Source organism: Thermobia domestica, chromosome 11 (assembly GCF_964235325.1).
Source record: "Thermobia domestica chromosome 11, izTheDome1.hap1.1, whole genome shotgun sequence".
In the NCBI taxonomy this organism is placed as follows: domain Eukaryota; kingdom Metazoa; phylum Arthropoda; class Insecta; order Zygentoma; family Lepismatidae; genus Thermobia; species Thermobia domestica.
The window spans coordinates 159,060,488-159,081,618 of NC_137464.1; the positions used below are offsets into that span (position 1 = coordinate 159,060,488).

General features: G+C 35.4%; 1 protein-coding gene across 3 annotated transcripts in view; it reads right to left on the bottom strand.

Annotated features, from left to right (window-relative positions):
- Nucleotides 1–21,131, bottom strand: part of Dnah3 (dynein heavy chain 3, axonemal) — a 567,072-nt gene that overhangs the window by 260,349 nt on the left and 285,592 nt on the right. For all 3 annotated transcript variants that reach the window (XM_081731270.1, XM_081731268.1, XM_081731267.1), the window contains exons 29-32: nt 20,795–21,025; nt 20,198–20,348; nt 12,182–12,342; nt 236–511 (exon numbers count right to left, since the gene is read on the bottom strand). In XM_081731270.1, coding sequence (XP_081587396.1) covers nt 236–511; nt 12,182–12,342; nt 20,198–20,348; nt 20,795–21,025 — 819 coding nt within the window. The remainder of the gene's footprint in view (nt 1–235; nt 512–12,181; nt 12,343–20,197; nt 20,349–20,794; nt 21,026–21,131) is intronic.

Sequence of the window (21,131 nt, forward strand, 5' to 3'; positions counted from 1 at the left end):
AATCACGATGTGCATTTCAAGAAAATAATATTATTAAAGCGACTTTAGAAAAATAAGGGACTGACGCAAATAATTTTAGGGAAAAAAAGACTGAAGCAATGTTCAAATACTTCATTGTTCACAATCTCAAGAAATGTAACGAATTTCCATTGAAACCAATTTCAAATTTCCATATGTCAATAATTTGAATTGTTAAAACTAAACTTAAAACTAAAAAAGTGATGCATATACTAACATGAAAGAGATGAATATCGGACACAAGCAAAAAAAAATTAGCACTATGGCTAAAAAATTCAAAAATTGGAGGTATAAGCCATTCTATAAGCTCATCCAGAAGTTCACATTGCTCCACTAATAGTTTCTGATTTAGGTAATTTTTATATGACATCCAGAAAGGCTCCCAGCCTAACTGAGCTGGTTCCATATAAATCATACCACAGCGAGAAACTGTGGCTGGTGATGCTTGTTCCAAATCTGCTGGTTCAAAAATTAAGTTCATCTTATCTGTCATCTGTAAAACAAGAAAGAAAATAAAAATGAAAGGATGACAGTAAATTGTTATTTCAGGAACACTACTTTGGAGTATAATTACAAAGAGATTTAATATAAATTTACAGAGCACCTTGTTTAATTCACTAAATTAGAAATCATTGTACATAATATATATATATATATATATGTGTGTGTGTGTGTTAGTGTTGGGCAAAATAGGTAGCATACGTATTAGAAATACAAAATACAAAATAGTAACACAAAATGATAGTAACACAAAATGTATTTAAAATACAAAATAGTTTCCAGAAGTATATTTAAAATACAAAATACATATTTCAAATACATTTGCAAAATACAAAATAGGTATCACTAATTTATACATAGTCTGCAAAATATTTGTATTGACTATGGTTCATATAATGGTTTAGACATCAAACGCAATCATTTTCTTTGCACTAACCAACACCAAACACTTTCATTAGGCCTGCATCAAACACGATTCTTTCATTTAAGGAAATGCTTATTCGCTTTCAGCAACAATTTTTTCTCGAACATTTTTTCATTCATACTCATTCTGTGGGGTGTCATAATGAGGCCCCCAAAGGAGAAAAGTCAATCAACAGCTGCTGTACTTGGCAGACATGTATTGATCTTTTTAAATAATTTAAGAACAAGAGGGTACTTTTCCAGTACACACAGTGAAGTATCTGAATCCTGAAGGTACTGGGGACATTGCAGCTGAGGAACATTGGAGGACGCACAGATATTCTCCTCGTGATCGCTGGTGTCTGATACGAACAAATAATATTGTTCATCATTAAGATCATCTGCTTTCCCATTTGATGGTACAGTCTTGTCAGTTGAGTGTTCATGGCGAATCTTTTCCATAAATGAGTCTTTCACAGATGATTTGTTTTCCTTGGGAACTCATCTAAGTTTAAAAAACGAATGCGTGACAGAAACAAGGATAACATCATTTACTGATGACTCCAAGGTTAAATATTCAAGAAATCTTTTGTCCATGCCCTTTAACAGTACCTTCACTACTGGATTGCAATCTTTTAATGAACGTAGTTCCACTTTTTCCAGAACTTTCTTTATGCGAATAAGTTCTGGGATGAGCTTGCCATTAAAAGAAGGAGTCAGACTATTGGAGTCGATCAAGTCTTTGTGCGATGGGCTACATACAATTTAAGTAATCGTCAGAGCCATAGCTAGAGATTTTAACGCCCGGGGCGAAGTGGAATTAGGCGCCCCCTACACTCACCTTACCAAGCTTTTCCTTTTCCTTTTTTCATTACATATAAGAGAAGCAGCTTTTCTTGTTATACTACGCTGAATTTTTATAAAACTGCTTCGACAGACCACTGCAACAGCCAAAAGCGATCATTTCATTTCATTTTATTTTCATTCATTAGCCATACATGAAGCTCGAAGGAAGACAAGCGTATGAATCGGACACGTCAATAAATAAGGTACAAAAATAGTTATTACATACTAAAAAACAATAACGAGACAAAATATGAGACATGTTATATGAGACAAAATTATACTATACAATCTACAAGCTGCATTAGCAGACAGGTATTTATCCACTGAATAAAAACAACTGTCCAATAGATACTTCTTTGTAACTGATTTAAATACATTCATTGACTCAATGTTACCAATATCTTTAGGGAGGTTATTATATAATGTTGGAACTAAGTATATGGGACCGTTTTGAAACAATGCTGTATGGTGATTTTGAATGTGGAGATTTTCCCTGTAACTAGTATTATGACAGTGAAAGTTTCCTTTATTGGCAAAGAATGTATTAAGATTTTGGCGCGTGAAAATTAATAACTGTAATATATAAAGACATGACAGTGGTAATATTTGTAGTCTTATAAAAAGTTTTTTACATGGTTCGTTTACTCTCGTATTCGCTAATACTCTAGCAACTTTTTTTTTTTTTTTTTTTTTTTTTTTTTTTTTTTAATACGGAAGATTAATTTACTTCTTGAATCATTTCCCCAGAAGATAATGCCGTACATTAACAAAGATTGAAAGATACCAAAATAAATGCTTCTACAGCTATTTATATCCAAAATATTTTAAATAACTTTCAAGGCATAGAAAACATTATTAAGTTTTTGTGCTAACGACATTATGTGGGTATCCCAAGTAAGGGTGTTACTTATATGCAACCTAAGAATTTTGTTAAGTTACATACTTTAAGTCAGAATTCATGATTGATACATTTAAGTCATGAGTATGTTTGTTTCATAAATGGTGAAAGTTCAGGGCCACCGATTTTTCTGTATTTACTTTTAAACCGTGCAAAGTGAACCATTTTTGTAATTGATTGTTTGTGTTTTTTTTTTTTTTTTTATTTCTTGTTGCAGTGTATCATAATTTTCACATGTAATGAGAATACTTGTATCATCTGCATATAAGGTTGACTTCCCTGATTGAATGTAGTTAGGAATATCATTAACGTATAGCAGAAAAAGGACAGGTTCTAAAACCGAGTTCTGTGGAACACCGCTTAAAACTGGGTTGGAATGTGACAAGAAATGACTACGGGATGACGTTACTTTATCCGTGTATATTATTTCGACCAATTGAGTCCGGTTTTCAGATAGGATTTTAACCAATCATTTACTACTCCGCGTAAGCCATAAGCTTTTATTTTCTCAATTAGCATATTGTGGGATACTAAATCAAAAGCCTTTGACAAATCCAGAAGAATACCCAATACTTCTTCCCATTATCCAATTATTGCCGTACCTGTTCAATATAATCATACATTGCTGTAGTTGTTGATTTGTTCTTTTGAAATCCATGCTGCGACGTAGAAATAATGTTGTGCTTGGAAAGAAAAGCAACGATTTGGTTAAGTATTGCAGATTCAAATATCTTTGAGAAAGGAGAAAGTATTAAGATTGGTCTAAAATTATCTGCATTTGTTTCGCGCCTTTCTTACGTAGAGGTTTAAGTTTTGCATGTTTTAATCTGTCAGGAAATTCACTGAGTTGAAAAGACAAATTTATTAAGTAATGTAACGGTCTTGTTAAATGAATACTCATTCTTTTACAAATAAAACTGTTTTTAAGAGGTTTATTTTAGACTTTTTGTTAAACTTGACAAAACTACTTTTGGTTGTATACAAATCCACTTGGGGATTGGTTATGAACATGTACAACTCTTACTATCGATAAGAAATTAAATTTCAGTACATTAGAAAGTATGTGCTTTTAAAATGTTCGAAATAGGTGACAGCATTAATTTCCAGTAATAATTGTAAACTTTCGCAATTTTATTTTGTATGTAACCACACAGGTAACATTTTAATTTCGATTCTTTTGCGGTAAAAATATTTTGTGAAATGTAACGGAAATTCAGAAGACCGTCTTTGAGAATTTCTCAATGTTGACCGATAGAGGTGAAGAATATGTTTAATGTTTGTATTTAAAATCCAAAATATAGTTTGGCTATTTACATATGTTTGAAATTATACAAATTACTTATTTTTTTAATGAATGAAAGTTTTAAGTTTAAGGTTACTTATTATTCATTAAATTAACAAATTAAAAATACACTAACACACCCATATATATATTAAATGCAAAAAATATCATAACTAGATACGTACACACACACACAAAGTAGTTGATGGAGAAATGATCCCAATAAATTCATATTGAAATTGGAAGCATTTCATATGTCAATGGAATAATAATAAATTTTAAAAAAACTGGTAGTGATCAGTCTTTCAAAAAGATGAAATTCGTTGGGTTACGTTCTGACTCCTTAAGCCTCTATTCTACAACTGATTGAACTTTAAAAATGTTATTATTCCACTTGTTTACCTTCATTTTTCATATTCCCGCGCAAACAGCAGCTTGCGTATGTGTCTTCATTCTTCTCATTTCCATACCTTCATTCTCACCGCCGTGATTAATCCGATTGGGTAGCACAGCGTGATTAACTAAGCAAACCCTTTGCCATCAAAACGCCGAACATGTATTTCAGAGTTTTACCGTTTCTGATTTTGAAAACGCTCCTGCGTACATTGTAAGTCATTACTCGGCACCTTGTACTGTATATCACATGGTTATTAAAAATCATTCTAATAACTTCCTTTAAGTAAGAGTAAAAACTTGTTAACAATCTTATTGAAATGTTAGGGTTCGAGAGGAGCAAGAAACAAAATCTTTAACTCTATTTCTTTGCAAATCGGCAACAATATTGATTTAATAGGGCGCCAATACCTTTCCGGAGCGACGCATGTTTACTCATTCACAATACTTCTCCTTTTTCTTGCTCGTTCAGCGCCCTCTTGCTATCAGCGCCCGGGGCAACCGCCTCGCTCGCCTCCCCGTAAGTCTGGTACTCGTCAAGAAATTCCAACGCGTTATCTTTAAAAGTGGAAATTTCCAGTGCAAAGCATGCATCATTGAACTTACTTTTTACGTTTTGAAGCTTCATTAAACTATCAAAATAAGAATTCCACCTTTTACGACAAGGTATTGTGGAAGACACACCAACAATATCTTTGAAAACTTCGCATGATTTCGGGGATTTCGACTGGAAGTTCCACAACAGCAGGCAATCTACAATGCTGACGCCACGTAATGTTTATAACTGTTAGTTTCTAGTATACTGTGTGCAGGTTCGTAAACTGCGTAATATTTTATTACCAAGAGCAGACCTATTTTGTATTTTGCATATTATGAAAAATAACAAAATAGACTACAAAACCTATTTCAAATATAAAATACAAAATGGCATTTTGTATTTTAAATAGGTATTTGAAATACATTCATTTGAAACAGGTCGCAGCACTGATATATATATATACATCTATCTATCTATCTATATATATATATATATATATATATATATATATATATATATATATAAGTTCATTCAACGAACCTTCTGATCCTGATGTAAACAATACAGAATGGTATTACTCCGCCAGTCATCGGATGATTGGCTATCGGTCAGCGCTTCTTTCGAGAAGCACGTGCTTGTGCCCTGTCGGTGTTTTACATATTCCTCGCACGCAGCCATACTGTAAACCGTGATTCGCGCGTAAGGTGGGTCAAAGCCACTTTCTGCGCATGTGCATTCTCTTTTATTGCATTAATTCAATTTAGTTCTTAGACACCGTGTTGTTTCAGTAAGGAAATTGCATTTCTGGTAATGAGCCTTACAAGCAACAAAAACATTGAAAAACAGCTTGACAATGGACTATTTTCTTCTGCCGCATGGATGTTCCAAGGCTCTTTAACCAATAAAGTGAAACAATTACCACGTGTATCTGTTTACATGAGGAACTGAACGTTCCTTGAATAAACTATATATATATATATATATATATATATATGTATGTATAGCGAGAGAGAGAGAGAGAGAGATCAATTCATAGATCAATTCTCCTAGCAAAGCTGTTCCATTTTCGTTTTTTTTGGAAAACTCTTTATTAAAATTGTATAAAATTTACTAATAATATAATTGAATTTTTCGTTTATATATATTATTTTTCCACATAATCTCCACGCATTAATGTATATGACTTACGCTTGAAGAAAGGCAATTGTATATTTTATATAAAGATACAAACGAGGTAAAAAGAAAAAATTTGCTTTAGTCGATGATTATATAATTTATTTTACCACTTATGTAAAATGTAATTTAAATGGTAAAATGTAGCTTTAAAAAAATTGATTAAGAATTTTAAAAAATAATCATAATAATTCTACATTTTGCTTTGTTCAAAGTAACTTTCTTTTCCTTTAATCACTGCCTTACACATTCTTGACATTCTTTCTAACAAGTTGATTAGAATTTCTAAAGGTCCCTTCTCATTTCTTTACGTAATGCTTCAGCGATTACTTACACTGTCATGCATTCCTATATCACACAGTTCTTTAAAGTAGAAATTGAAAGATTAGGGGACATCATTCAATTCGGTGTGGATCTCTGAATTATAAACACAAGCTTGGACAAATGTTTAGGCTCCTTATCTCGTTATAGTATGATTTCCTTGTCAATTAATCGCCAGATGCTATGCTTTAGGATTTGGTAGATTTCCTTCTTCATTGCTCTCTTTATTTTTGAAACATCACAGTCTTATCACCACAAAATCTCAGGTTTTACGAGATTTTATTGAAGTGACTTTGATTTCTCTCATGAAAATTCAAATCTACAAATATTTTTTTCAATCAATGCGCAATGTGTAGCAGATTATTTAAAAGGACAAACTTTAGTAGCATGCAGGTTTGTGTAAGATAAAGCAGCTTCTTCAGATGATTTTGAGAAATTATCTATAAGAAATCCATGATTATACACGAAATGTTTGTACTAGTTTTGCAAAAGCAACAAATCAACGACTAGAGGAAAAGAAAGAAACAAAAAGAAGCTAAAAGCAGAAAAATAAAGATTATTCTGAACGATCTTGAAGTTAAGAAGACTAAAATAATGGAAAATATGCACAATATTGATGAGAAAATAACGCGTTTGTGAAGTGAAATGAATTACATAAATGACTTTTTTTTTCTAAAGATATGTCGTTAATATAGAACAGCAAGTTTTATGTACATACATCCACACATTTTTGGTGAGTGCCTCACTGTGATTTTCTCTTTTCATGTGTGACATAAGTTTCATCATTTGACTAACGTTACAAGTTAAAGTTTAACGGAAAATGTTTAAGTTCGTGCTTTGTGCAGGAATTTATATTAGGTAAGTGTTCTTTAATTTCATAATAGATTGCGTTGTACTTATTTTTCTATTATTCATTGTTCTAGTTAGTTAGGGGAAAATATTTGGTCTAGGAATTAATTCGTGCGGGTGGACAAGAGATGGCGCAACGAACGGAGCGTCCCACAGTTCCGTGTATCCACACATGTGTTGCAAACCCCTGTCATCGAGTATCGTTCGTAGTATAGGGCAGTGGATTAAAGCGTCAACAACACCAGTTTGTAGTTAAGTGAACATGGCGCAATTTGTGCCTGATAAAGTGTTTTTGCGGGGTGTCCTGCTGCATTACTTTAACATGCAGAAAAGTGCGACTGAAAGTCATCGTATTTTGGTGGAAGTGTATGGTGACCATGCTCTAGCTGAGCGAACGTGTCAGAAGTGGTTTGCACGGTTTAGAAGTGGTGATTTCGGCTTGGCAGACCAAGAGCGAGCTGGACAGCCAAAAAAATTTCAAGACGAAGAATTGACAGCATTGCTCGAGCAGGATTCGTGTCAAACGCAGGAACAACTTGCAGCAGCATTAGGCGTTGATCAAACAACAGTCTCCAAACGCTTGAAAGCCATGGGAATGATTCAAAAGATGTCACATTGGGTTCCACATGAATTGAAAGACAGAGACGTTGAAAGACGAAAAACCATTTGCGAATTGCTGCTTCAACGACAGAGCAGAAAGGGGTTTCTGCATCGAATTATTACGGGTGATGAGAAGTGGATCCATTACGAGAACCCTAAACGAAAAAAGGCCTGGGTGAAACCAGGTGAACCAGGTCCATCACAACCAAAACGAGATATTCACTGTGCAAAGGTTATGCTGTGCATATGATGGGATATGAAAGGTGTGGTGTACTATGAGCTGCTGCAACCGGGTGAAACTATGAATGGAGAACGTTATCGACGACAATTAATGCGTTTGAAGCAAGCTCTGGCCAGAACACGACCAGAATGGGAGAACAGACATGATAAACTTATTGTTCAACATGATAACGCTCGCCCATATGTCGCAAAACCGGTCAAAACCTATTTAGAAAATGTCGGATGGGAAGTTTTACCCCACCCGCCGTATTCACCAGACGTTGCTCCTTCGGACTACTACTTGTTCGATTGCATGAACAACAATTTGATTGGACAGCGGTTTACTTCTTCAGAAGATATCGAAACATGGGTCTCTGACTGGATCGCTTCCAAGGATGAGGACTTCTTTCGCCACGGAATCCGTACATTGCCTGACAGATGGGCGAAAGTGGTGGCTAGTGATGGACAATATTTTTCTTAAGGTATTTATGTATTTTGTGTTTGTACTACAGCTTCAATGTGTGCGTACCAACCGCACGAATTAATTCCTAGACCAAATATATTACTTATGTATCATCATTGTCGTGTTCTCTTGGTCTTGTTTTTTCATGAACATGGGAAAGTCTGTGTGGCTAATTATATATCAGGGAAAATTTCCAAAAAAATAATCTGAAAAACCGTCTTGCACAACATACAGAAAAAGCTATAAAGATAACAGTGATGTGAAAGAGTGAGCATGTGAAAGTAGGATGATGGGAAGGAAACGATGGGTTGTGAGAAGTGGTAATAAAAAGGGAAAAATAGTGCGAGTGTAGAAGACTGGGAAATATAAACTAAACAAATGAAGTAATAATTGCGTATGTAACCTGTCGTAGATATTACTTCAGCATTTTATGCATGAGACTATGAAGAATCCTGAAGCCTAAATCAAATGATTTTCCTAAGTAAAACTCGTAACATAGTTCGACGCTGACAAAATTAAATATCTAATAAAAACATATCAAATTTATTTTTCTTTCTTAAATAACGAATTTTGGTGGTAAGTGTATCTTTGTATTTATGTTAATAACAGTAATTATTGTTTTTCTTTACACACAATAACATACTAAGTAACCATTTATTGAATTTTATATAGCAAGCAGATAATCTTCGAAGCTAACTACAAAAGAACAACTAGTTACACAGAACTATCACACAATATTCATATACAACTTTGCAGTAAAAGAAACAAAATCAACCAAACCAAAGAGAAGACTTATTCTCTATTCACAAGATTAAATTTGGGAAAATAATATCGAAAAAGTTTTGTATTTACCAGTTAGTTGTAGCCTTATCCATTACTTTCAAAGATATTACTTCTATTTCCAAATACATTGACCTTTTGTAGAAAAATATTGTAGGTTTTGCGATTTAGAAAGTTTATAACGTTACTTCAGCTCGTCTTTTTTTTTTTTTTTTTTTTTTAATATTTCTTTTCTCCTATATTTCTGCTCCTTATTCTTAAAACATAATTTTCTTCTATTTGCGTTTCATGATAATGCTTTTGGCCCATTATGGCCTATCTACATGCCTGGAAATGTATACCCCGAACATCGTGTGATCAATGGACTCATGTTCATTGATTGTCCCCATCTGTAATGCTGAAAAATGATGGACAACTGCAACTTCTCTACTGTGCCAGAAGATACTGATGTAGCATATCACAATAAATATTTCCTGTAATGCTATGCTCACTGAAGAAAGGAAAGAAAATATTGGACCAAGCATCTTATTGTGTATTAGCCTATTCCACACTTTCACCTTAAGAGTACAGCGAGTGTGTTCATGTTCATAAATGACTGGGGATTTTCAGACAGTGGTTAACATATATTGACACATAGAAAGTGACTTCATCGGCGTTTATTCTCATCAATGACTTTCTACAACGTGAAAGTAAACACTATGTATGATTTTTATTCTCTGAACGAAAATTATTTTGACTTTGCAATTCAGAGAAAATCAGAATAATTTTAATAGTTTGCCCTGCTAAATAGATCAGTATTTGAATTGAATAATCATAATTAGCAATCTGGTTTAAAGTAAACATTTGAATATAAAATGTTTTTTTCTTGGAAGTATTTTGACTGAAAAAAAAAAAAAAAACATTTCGCAGCTTCGTTTTTTTATTAGAGTATGAGTTATGTTCAGTATGCCTTTGGCTACTAAAGTACTTACTGTCACAAATTTTTATTAACTGTTTTGGAAATCACACTATTTAGCTACCAGCGCCTTGCCTGACCTTTGTCTCATTGTACAGCATCAAATATGAACATTCCGCGATTTATTTGTTTAAATCTTAACTTTTCAGTTCCCAGTTCATTTCTCGAGCATTAGTTTACCGTAGATGTGCTTAAATATGTTTTGCTGGTTCATTGCTAAAAGTGTCAGAGTTATTTGCTGTTGGTCTGTTTTAACGGTTTGCACTAATGTCTGCTCGTTCACTAAGCTTATTAGTGGAAACTGCATGTATATTACTTTGTGATGACTTAGTTTTGTGTGGTATATTCTGCATGTGTGTGTATGTGTATGTGTCCTATGTAGGCACTTTGCATTAACTGTTTTTCTACACAAGGCACTACACTTATCTCTCTCTTTTCTCTTTTTTTTCAAATAACATTCATTTATTTAGTCAATCCGAGACGAAATTAATCGACGTTGGTGACATGCAACCAATACTAGTTAGTTTTCAAGAGAACTCTGTGGTATGTTATTCGATTTACGACTTGTGACTGAATTTTAATAGTTGACTCATAATGGTTTGTAAGTTGGGGAAATTTGGGTGTTGCAGAAATAAGGTTGCCATTCGTCCCGGAAAATCGGAACCGTCACGGAATTGAGATCTGTTCCGGCGTCCCGAAAATACTTCTCGGAACGCTTAAATGTCCCGGATTTCAGCGAAGAAGAAAGGAAGGGAATATTATAGTTCGCCATTTTCACACGATTAGGTATATAGTTATTTTTCTTCTATTTCTGATCGTGAGTATGGCAATTTAAAAGTTGAAAAAAAAAAAAAAAAAAAAACTTGAATACATAAAACATGGATTTACCGTAATTAAGTTCACGATTTAACTACTTTGACATTGAACAAAGCATTCGTTTCATTGGGCCAGGGACAAAAGGTTTTACTGCTCAATCTTATTGTTATCTTTAGTACTCTGTTTCAATCTGCATCTTGCTTCTGAAATATTTTCATCAATAATCCCTGACCGATATTTTTGGTAATTTTCCGCTAAACATTCAAGAAGAAAAGTATGTTGTTTTAATTAATAAAACTGAACAAACAATGGGAAAAAGTTTTTTTTTTATTTTTTTAATAGAAGCTTGTGAGGTGGGGGAAGGAGAAATAGAAGCTCTGCTTACGTTTGCTTAACTAGGGAGGAGAAGGTCTACTAAACTGAGTAAAAATGTGATTATGTAATACTAGAACAACTCTATCTAACGGAAGAAAGTAAATTAGTATATAACACCTCTTTTCATTTTAAGCAATTCACAGATTCTCATAATTTAGTAGCATCCCAGATTTTCATTTTTGAAATATGGCAGCCCTATGCAGAAGTAAAATGACTGTTAAGAAACAGAAGGTTTTGGATTTCTCTGATATAGAATGCAGGATATCTATGTACATAATTTAAAATGAAGTTGCTTAATAAAGAAATCTTTATATTTCTTTTTCTTATCTATAAGTGCTTGCTCTTTTGCAAGATAAGCAACAATAAGTAAAAATAAAAAAAGTCAGATCTTCGTTTTTCTGATGGTGACGCTTCGACTATTATTATTTCGTTCTAAAATTAATAGTTTCTCGTTTTAATGTAGTAATGAAATAGAATTTAAAAAATCATTTTACATAACAAGAACTGACTACTGTACTGTTCGTTAAGCAAAGTAGTAATCCTAAGTATGAATCTTTCTCTTCTTATATGGGGATTTCGCTACATAGTATGATCGCCAGGAAATATCTTTCAGTAGACTTGAGACAAGTTAAGAACCTGTACTGAGGATTTACATACACAATTCAAATTTGAATTGCTTTACAAAAAAGGTCTAAATCCTCTATTGTTTTATTGTATCATCGAGTATTAAACACAAACATTTTCTAGCTTACCGTAATTACTTCGCCAGACATAAGGCATAATTTCTTGTTATCATCAAGAACAGTATTCATACTTTCAATCCAAACAGCATCAACAGGGCCATCAAATAATATCCACTGCCTATCTTTGCTCGTAGCAGTAGCCATATCACGGAATGTGGTTGCTAACACACCTGAAACCAGTACATTTTCTATCAGTCTGTTAGGTTTTACTTGTTAATACATTAAATCTATATACTACTTAGCGCGCAGAGCATACTATGAAAATTAGGAACTGGAGAGATGAGTGATAGACTCTAACATTATAAAGTTTTTAAAAATACTTCAAGCTATTTTCATTTATACATAATAATAATCACCATCATAAATATTCTTGCATTATTTGTAGGTCACTTATTGCAAACTGAGAAGCTTCCATGCACCACGGTTTTCAGTTAACCTGCTCGTTCTCAAGTACGATTTTTCAGTTTTAATATATTACGTTCCTGGGTTCGGTTTCCAGTGAAGGTCATTTGTTTATCCCGTTTCCTAGGTTTGGATCCTATCGATTTCTATTAAGGAAATAATAATTCCCAAACGATAGGTTAGTCTCAGCGTTGGTTCGGAAATACCAACGAGGCTGACTATATAGTCACTGGACTACATGGTTTGGTACACAGAATTTGGGTCAAAACATTTGGGTAATTTACGATAAAGACAGACTCTAGTTGTTCCGCTAGTGTTCATACAGCTCGATACTATAAACATTGTTGAGTTGCATAAACACTAATTTAAATAAGATGAAAGAGAAAAACAAATTAAATATTTATACTATCATGTTATATATTAGTATTGCTTATAAAGGATACGTAAAATTTGGATATTGTAATTTTAATTGACCACACTTGAAATTCGCTATACAATCACTTCACGTTAGATAATGAATTAGGATATATGATGGCACTTGGATTTGATTGATTTTAACAGGATAAACCACTATTACTCTTGGTCCAATAATTCGCATTATAATTGCGGCAGTCGCGTGTGTTGCGATTAATCGGTTGGAATTTACTATTTTATCTGTCAGGTTTGTTTCACTCTCACCAGCCACTCACATTATTTTCGGATGGAGGAGAAGATTCCTTGATGAGTATTTATTATTATTATTATTATTATTATTATTATTATTATTATTATTATTATTATTATTATTATTATTATTATTATTATTATTATTATTATTATTATTATTATTATCATCATCATCATCATCATCATCATCATAAGTATTCTGCCATTATTGGCAGGTCACTTGCCGCAGCCGAGAAGTTTCAATGCTCAACGGTCGTCCGCTAACCTCTTCGTCTTCACGTATGATCTTTCTATTTTTATAACATCCATTAATTGTAGTCTCCTTCGCCCCCTCCCTCTCTTTCCCAGCATCATACCCTCTAGGTCATCTCTCATGATACAATTTCTTCTTAGGCAATGTCCCAACCAGTTTCTCTTCCTCTTCTTAACAATATCTAAAAGAGCTCTTTTCTCCTCCACCATTTCTAACACTCTCATTCGTTTTCTGCTCGAGCCAACTAATTCTTCTCTACACCCACATTTCGAAGGCTTCCAGTCGATTTTCATCACTTTTACGTACTGTCCACGTTTCCATCCCATACAGTACAACACTCCACACGAAGTCGTTTTCTCAACTCTTTATTTAAGGTACCATAAAACAGACGTTTCTTCCTAAAGGGCTTCTTTCGCCATTCCTATCCTTGCTTTTATTTCACGTTCGCACTTCATGTCATTACTAAGAATACTAACCAGGTATCGAAAACTATTCACTTGTTCTATTTTCTCCCCTCTCACTTTTATATTTGAGGTAGACCCCTTCGTTCTAATCACCATGGCTTTTGTCTTTCTAACATTTATTTTCATCCCATATTCTTCAAAGCCCTTCCTCATTTCGTCTAACATTTTATTGATTTTCTTTTCAGATTCTGCAACAAGCGCCATTTGAGGGTCACTACGAAAGTTTTGAGATACGCATTGTTGTGGCACAGTATTTGAATTCCAATAATTGCGTTCGGTAGTGGTATCCAGAGCAAAGAAGCAAAGCAAGTTTCAACTCGCCTCGCTTATCGGCGTGGCCGTATCGCCTTTACTTGTTTGTTGATATGAGCAGTATTCGGCTGTCTAGAATGGAGCTCGAAAGGGAACATTTTCGGGCAATGATCCTTTACGATTTCAAAAGTGGTTTGAACGAGACACAAAGCCTTGACCGTTTGTAGGGGGCATTTGGAACCTTGCTCCTTCTTGTGCTACAATTTTTCGGTGGTTTGGTGAATTCAGAAGAGGCCGGACATCGCTTAAAGATGAAGAGAGAGCTGGACGTCCGGCAACAGCTATAACAGATGAAAACATTGCCGCTGTGGAACAAATGATTCGAGAAAATCCTTGAACAACTTTCAAGGACATTGAATCTACAGTGAACGTTGGATCGCCAGCAGTAACAAAAATTCTTCATCTTCGGCTCAGGAAGGTTTTATCTCGTTTGGTGCCTCACACTTTGACTGAACAGCAGAAGCGCATGCATGTGCAATGGTGTGAAGAAATGCTTGCAAGATTTGATGGAGGCAATTCTCGACGCGTCTTTGACATTGTTACTGGTGATGAGACTTGGATCTACCAATTTGACCCTGAAAATAAACGCCAGTCTGCAGTTTGGATCTTTCCAGACGAAAATCCACCCACGAAAATGAAGCGACCGCGAAGTGTGGGGAAGAAGATGGTCGCAACTTTCTTCTCCAAATCTGGCCATGTTGCAACGGTTCCACTTGAAGAACAAAGGACCGTTACTGCTCAGTGGTACACCACTGTTTGCCTAACAAAAGTGTTCCAGAAGCTTCGGGAACGGCGTCCAAGAACTGGATTGCGTGAGACCCTGCTTCATCATGACAACGCGTCCGCACACACGGCCAACATCACAATTCAGTTTTTAGAATCTACGGAGATCAAACTTATGACTCATCCGCCGTATAGCCCTGACCTGGCCCCGTGATATTTTTCTGTTCCTCAGGATCAAAGATCGCATGCGTGGGAAGAGATTTTGCAGCCCTGAAGAAGCTGTAGTGGCTTACGAGAATGAACTTTCAACACTTGAAGAAAAAGACTGGCAACACTGCTTCCAAAAGTGGTTTTCGAGGATGCAAAAGTGTGTACAGTGTAATGGTGAATACTTTGAGAAAATGTAAGTGTTAAATTGATTTTAAGTATGTTTATTTCACATCTTAAAACTTTTGTAGTGTCCCTCGTATTGTCTGCAAATCTTATGCATCTAATCTTTCTACCTCCCACCGAAAAGCTGTCATCATCATATAGGCTCTTTTTCCCTATCTTTTCTAGATAGACATTAAATAGTGTTGGCGAAAGGCAGTATCCTTGTCGAACTCTCCTTCCAATACTTATTATCAGAAGATTGAATTTTGCTTGGCTTCGCACTTGATGTTAGATTGAAAATGAAAAATGAAATGAAATCTTGAAGTTTTACGTCCCACGGTTATGCCGGTAAGGCTAAAGGAGACGGTGATGATGAGAGATGAGTGAAATGGTGTAATGAAGAAAGTGGGAGGTAACGGGAGAACCCCGAGAAAACCCACGAGCACGGTGTTTGTCCACCACAAAGTTCACCTAGCGGAGGCTGGGATCGAACCCGGGACCCCAAGCACCAGAGGTGTTGATGTTAGATTGAATTTCTTCTTTTTAGAACTGATTTGCAGTTAGCTGTTGAAGGTGCTTCTGGGTTCCGTTGGAAAAAGATGACTTTGTTGACGTACTGTTTTACATCGTTACTTATTTTAAAATATTATTTGTTTCTACAGTGTTTTACTATATATATATATATATATATATATATATATATATATATATATATATATATATATATATATATATATATATATATATATATATATAGGGTGTTTCTAAACAACACGCACAACGTTTGGGAGGTAATTCCTGACACCAAGATAAGACAAAAAGTATAGGCCAACCTGGGTGCACAAATGCTTCCTTTTGGAGTTATAGGCTGCCAAATATTCTGGTATATTGTGTTTTTGGCAACACTTAAATAATCTACCTTCCTACCAAGAGATGGCGTGTCGAGGTCGGGTCGACTTACGTGACCTGACGTGTTTTAAGGGGACTGAAGTTAAAACCGTACCGGATAAAAGTTGTGCAAGAACTGAAGGAGCCTGACCTGCAGAAGAGGGTGCATTTCTGTTCATGGCTGTTGAGCAATGTTGCCAGTGGTTTCTTGGATCCACTAATGCTTATCATGAGTGACGAGGCGTGGTTCCACCTGTCTGGGTACGTAAATTCCCAAAACAACCGATATTGGTCGACAGAAAATCCACACGCAATCCACCAGGTACCCTTGCATGATGAGAAGATTGGTGTCTGGTGTGCCATTTCCGCCACACGCGTTATTGGGCTAATATTCTTTGAGACGACAGTGAACAGTGACGTGTATATGGGAATCCTGGAGGAGTTTTATACACACTTGACCGAAGAGGAGCGTCAGTTATGTTACTTTCAGCAGGACGGTGCAACATGCCACACATCAGCTGCATCATTGTCCCTTGTGCATGAGATGTTTACACCAGAGAGGACAATCAGCAAAGGCTTGTGGCCTCCTCGGTCACCAGACTTGTCCACGTGTGACTTTTACTTATGAGGACTGTTAAAGGGAAGAGTATACGAAACAAATCCACACACAATTGAAGAACTCAAGACCAGGATCCAGGATGTCACCAATAGCATTACAACACAAGAACTGACAAGGGTATATATGAATCTTGAAGGGTATATATATATTGAAGTGGGCGGAGGACACTTTCAGCACCTGCTATGCAGGCTGCTGTGAAGGTGAGTAGTCATATTCAATACATTACATTTCATTTATGTGTTGTAGTTAATCATATTCAATACATTACATTTCATTTTATGTGTTCACTTTACGGGCCGGTTTTACGTACCGCACCCTGTATATGTACTATCCAAAAATACAGGGTTATTCAAAAAGAAAGAACAGATTTCAAATATTTATTTCTTCCAAACTACAAAAGATAGAAACATGATTTGAACGTTACTTGATTAAGAAAAGTTTACAATTTATTGTTAGTAATTATGGTGTGCATTCAATATGAGCACCGTATGTTACACGACAAATGTCAAAACGGTGGCTCATTTCTTGCCACACACGAATCAGCTGGACTCTAGTTATCGAATTCACAGCTTCAACAATTCGATGTCGTAGACCTTCAAGAGTGTCAGGCATAGGAGGGATAAAAACACGGTCTTTTACGTAACCCCATAGATAAAAATGACATGGAGTGAGATCTGGAGACCTGGGAGGCCACCGGCGATAAAGCTGATCTTCTGCTCTTTCTCTTACAATCCAACGTCCTGGAATGGTGTCATTCAAGTAACGTCAAACGTGGTTAGAGAAATGAGGCGGGGCACCATCTTGCATGAAGATGAAGTCATCTGAATCATCTTCAAGTTGGGGAAATAACTAGTTTTGAAGCATGTCTAGATAGGTTAATCCTGTCACACTTTTCTCCATGAAGAAGAAAGGCCCATAAACTTTGGTTACAGATATCGCACAGAAGACGTTCATCTTTGGTGAATTTCTTTCATGTTGAATACCTGTCGCAGGATTTTCAATTGCCCAAATTCTAACGTTATGGCGATTAACTTTACCAGAAAGATGAAAAGTTGATTCATCGGAAAAAATTAATCGTTGAGCAAAATTGTCTTCTTCCATATCATCTAAACATGCTAATGCAAAATTCGTACCTTTTGTTGTGGTCGTCAGGATGCAATGCTTGCAATAACTGCTATTTATATGGCTTCATGTGCAGACAATGTTTTAGAACTCGCCATACCGTTGGTTGAGGAATGTTAAGTTCTTTGCTTGCTCGTGATGTGGATTTTTTTGGGCTCCTTTAGTAAAGTGTACGAATACGCTCGACATTCTCGTTCGATGTGCGTGGACGTCTCGTGCTTTTCCCTTTCCAGATGCAACCATCTTCTACGAATTTTCGATGCCACTCGTAAATTTGCTTATGATGCGGCGGTTGTTTATTAAATTGATGGCGAAATGCTCGCTGAACTGCAACAATGGACTCGAGTTTTGCCAATTGTAGCACACAGAAAGACTTATCCTGTGCTGACGCCGACATTTCACTACAGACAAACAACAACAAACAACAGCGCCAATGCGGCCGTGATTGGAACTTCTATCCGGGCTGTTTAAATTGTAAACTTTTCTTAATCAAGTAACGTTCGAATCATGTTTCTACCTTTTGTAGTTTGGAAGAAATAAATGTTTGAAATCTATTCTTTCTTTTTGAATAACCCTGTACATGTTTCAGAATCCTAAGTACTCACGAAACAATTTTTAAAGAGGGAGTTTGGCTACGGGCATTTTTACCAATGTGACTTCATTCAAGAGTCGCCTCAGTTACTGACTTTGGTTGTCATTTCGTAACAGTCTTCGCAAAAAATTCTGAGTATAGCAACGTAACACAAAAATGCAATCAGTCCTTATAATTGTTATGCCCATTATCGCTACCTAAATCACAAATTTAGCGTTGTGTTAACGCAAACAGTTACGGAATGTTCCCGGTTATCCCATACAATATTTTTCGTTAATCAATTTACATCACGACATATATATGCCTATAGTGATTTTGCTATTTGTTCGTAAATCCATTAGTCTATTGATTTTAGCCTTTCAAAAAAACGTTCTATAATAAATTTATTTTGTAACAAAAATAAAAGTTAATAATTTTCCGCGTAGGATTTCATTTTCCCGCTAACTCTCTGCTTGCAGACGACGCGGTTTCCCAGATGTTGTCAAATCATCAGTGTTTACGAAAGCGAGAGGGATTGCGTTCTAAGCGTTAACGGCTGCCCTAGTATATATTCACGTTTGCAAAAATATTGAGAAACTAGTACCATGAAAAGAAGATAATAAGCTGCAGAAGTATTATTTTAAATTAATTTATACGTGTTATATTAACTTTCTTTATTAATTTTGCAGGGCTACCGCCGGTAGCCTCGGTTGTCCATAATATACGCCACTGTTTCATTGTCATTATATTGCAAAACACTTCAAGTTTGACTCACGTTGTGAGTAGTTGCGGAGTTGACCACACGCGGCGCCATCGGCTAGTCGTTGAAAATGGAGACTTTCACTGAAAGAGCTAAGTGCGTGTTTTGGTTTGAAGAAACGAAGTCAGTAACGACTGTACAACGTAAGTTTCGCACACACTACGTCAAGGAACCACCCAGCAGACCAACAGTGTACAAATGTCACCAGACATCTGTTGAAACAGGTTGGTTCTGGACACATAAAGGCTACAGGGTTTCCCAGATAAATGGATAGGTCTTGGTGGACCAATTGCCTGGCTGCCAGGTCTCCAGATTACACGCCACTTTACTTCTTTCTGTGGGGTTTGTGAAAGATAAGGTGTACACTGCTTCCCTACCTGATAATGTCAATGAACTGAAACATCGCATCACAACAGCCATCGCAGACGTTACCCCCGAAATGCTGGCTACTGTTTCGCACGAAATCGACATTCGTTGGGATGTGTCCAGGATGATCGCAGGTGCACACATTGAGCCATAATGGATTTGTCACAAAAAACTTGAAGTGTTTTGCAGTATAATGACATATGAACCATGTCTGTAAATGGTTTCAATAAAGAAATTATAACTAACTGAAGTTGTAAATCCTATAAAGAATCAACCTGTATAGCTCATGAGACTTTCGACAACGTAAAAATGTATCATTCCACCTTTACATCTGATCAGACAACGATAGTTGATAGAAAGGTACATAGAAACCCCTAAAGTTAACATTCCGTACTACTGTGAGGAAAGAAAAATAATAAGGCTAGGCTACAATGGCGACTACTACAAGGTTAACAAAATCATTAATTTTTCATGATATATTAAACGTAAAATAAAATAGCAACTTACCATCTGACCATTCGTGAGACACAGGATCGAAAGAACCATACAACTGTCCCAAAGTTATAGCTTTAGGATTAAGAATCTTGTAATTTACTCTATTTTCTTTCATTTTCGACTGTTTGTTCGCATATATATCAGCAAGGGCGTCGGCCAAAGTCTGAAATACATAAATATCATTCTTTGTATAAGTAAAAAATATAATGAATAAGCTCCTTTCATTTTTTTTTTTTTTTTTTTTTTTTTTGTCATTTTACGAATGAAACAAGTTAATGCAGCCTCAGATGGTAATAAATAGTGCTTCGTTACTTATAAACTTTCTTTACAACAACTTAAAAGACTCCGCAATTATTTCAGAACTTACTAATTTTAACTGATGTTCCTTTCTTTACAGCATGCATAACGTGTCATTCTCCCAATAGGCATCAAAGCGTTCGAAAACTCAATAAGTTTTTATTTTCTTTTTCTTGAATGACATAGATATTATTCTGACGACGTCTGATCATTTAACCAAATTTTACTTTAAATTGAAAGCATGTTAAATGCTATTATCCAAAAAAGTTGCTTTTATCTATTATGATTGAGAACTCATAAAATGAACCTTACCTGATAGGAACATGTCTTTCCACCTAAAGGTTTTCCAACAATCATTAAACCATGTCTCACAAGGATCATCTCATACAGTTGCAACGTCTTCTCCATGTACCAGTCAGTTGCCTGCAAATTTCGCTTTGCCAGGTTTACTCGAAGTGAATCTAACAGTTCACCCCGATCGGGCTCAAATCTAGCTGTTCCAGGAAACAGATCAGATACAATGCCTTCAAACAGAGGCACATCCTGCAATTATTATTTATTTATTTATTAATTTATTGTTACTATTAATTTAGACACTTATTTTCAATCATACAATGAGCTTTCGAAGAAGTATTCGCATAAAAATTAA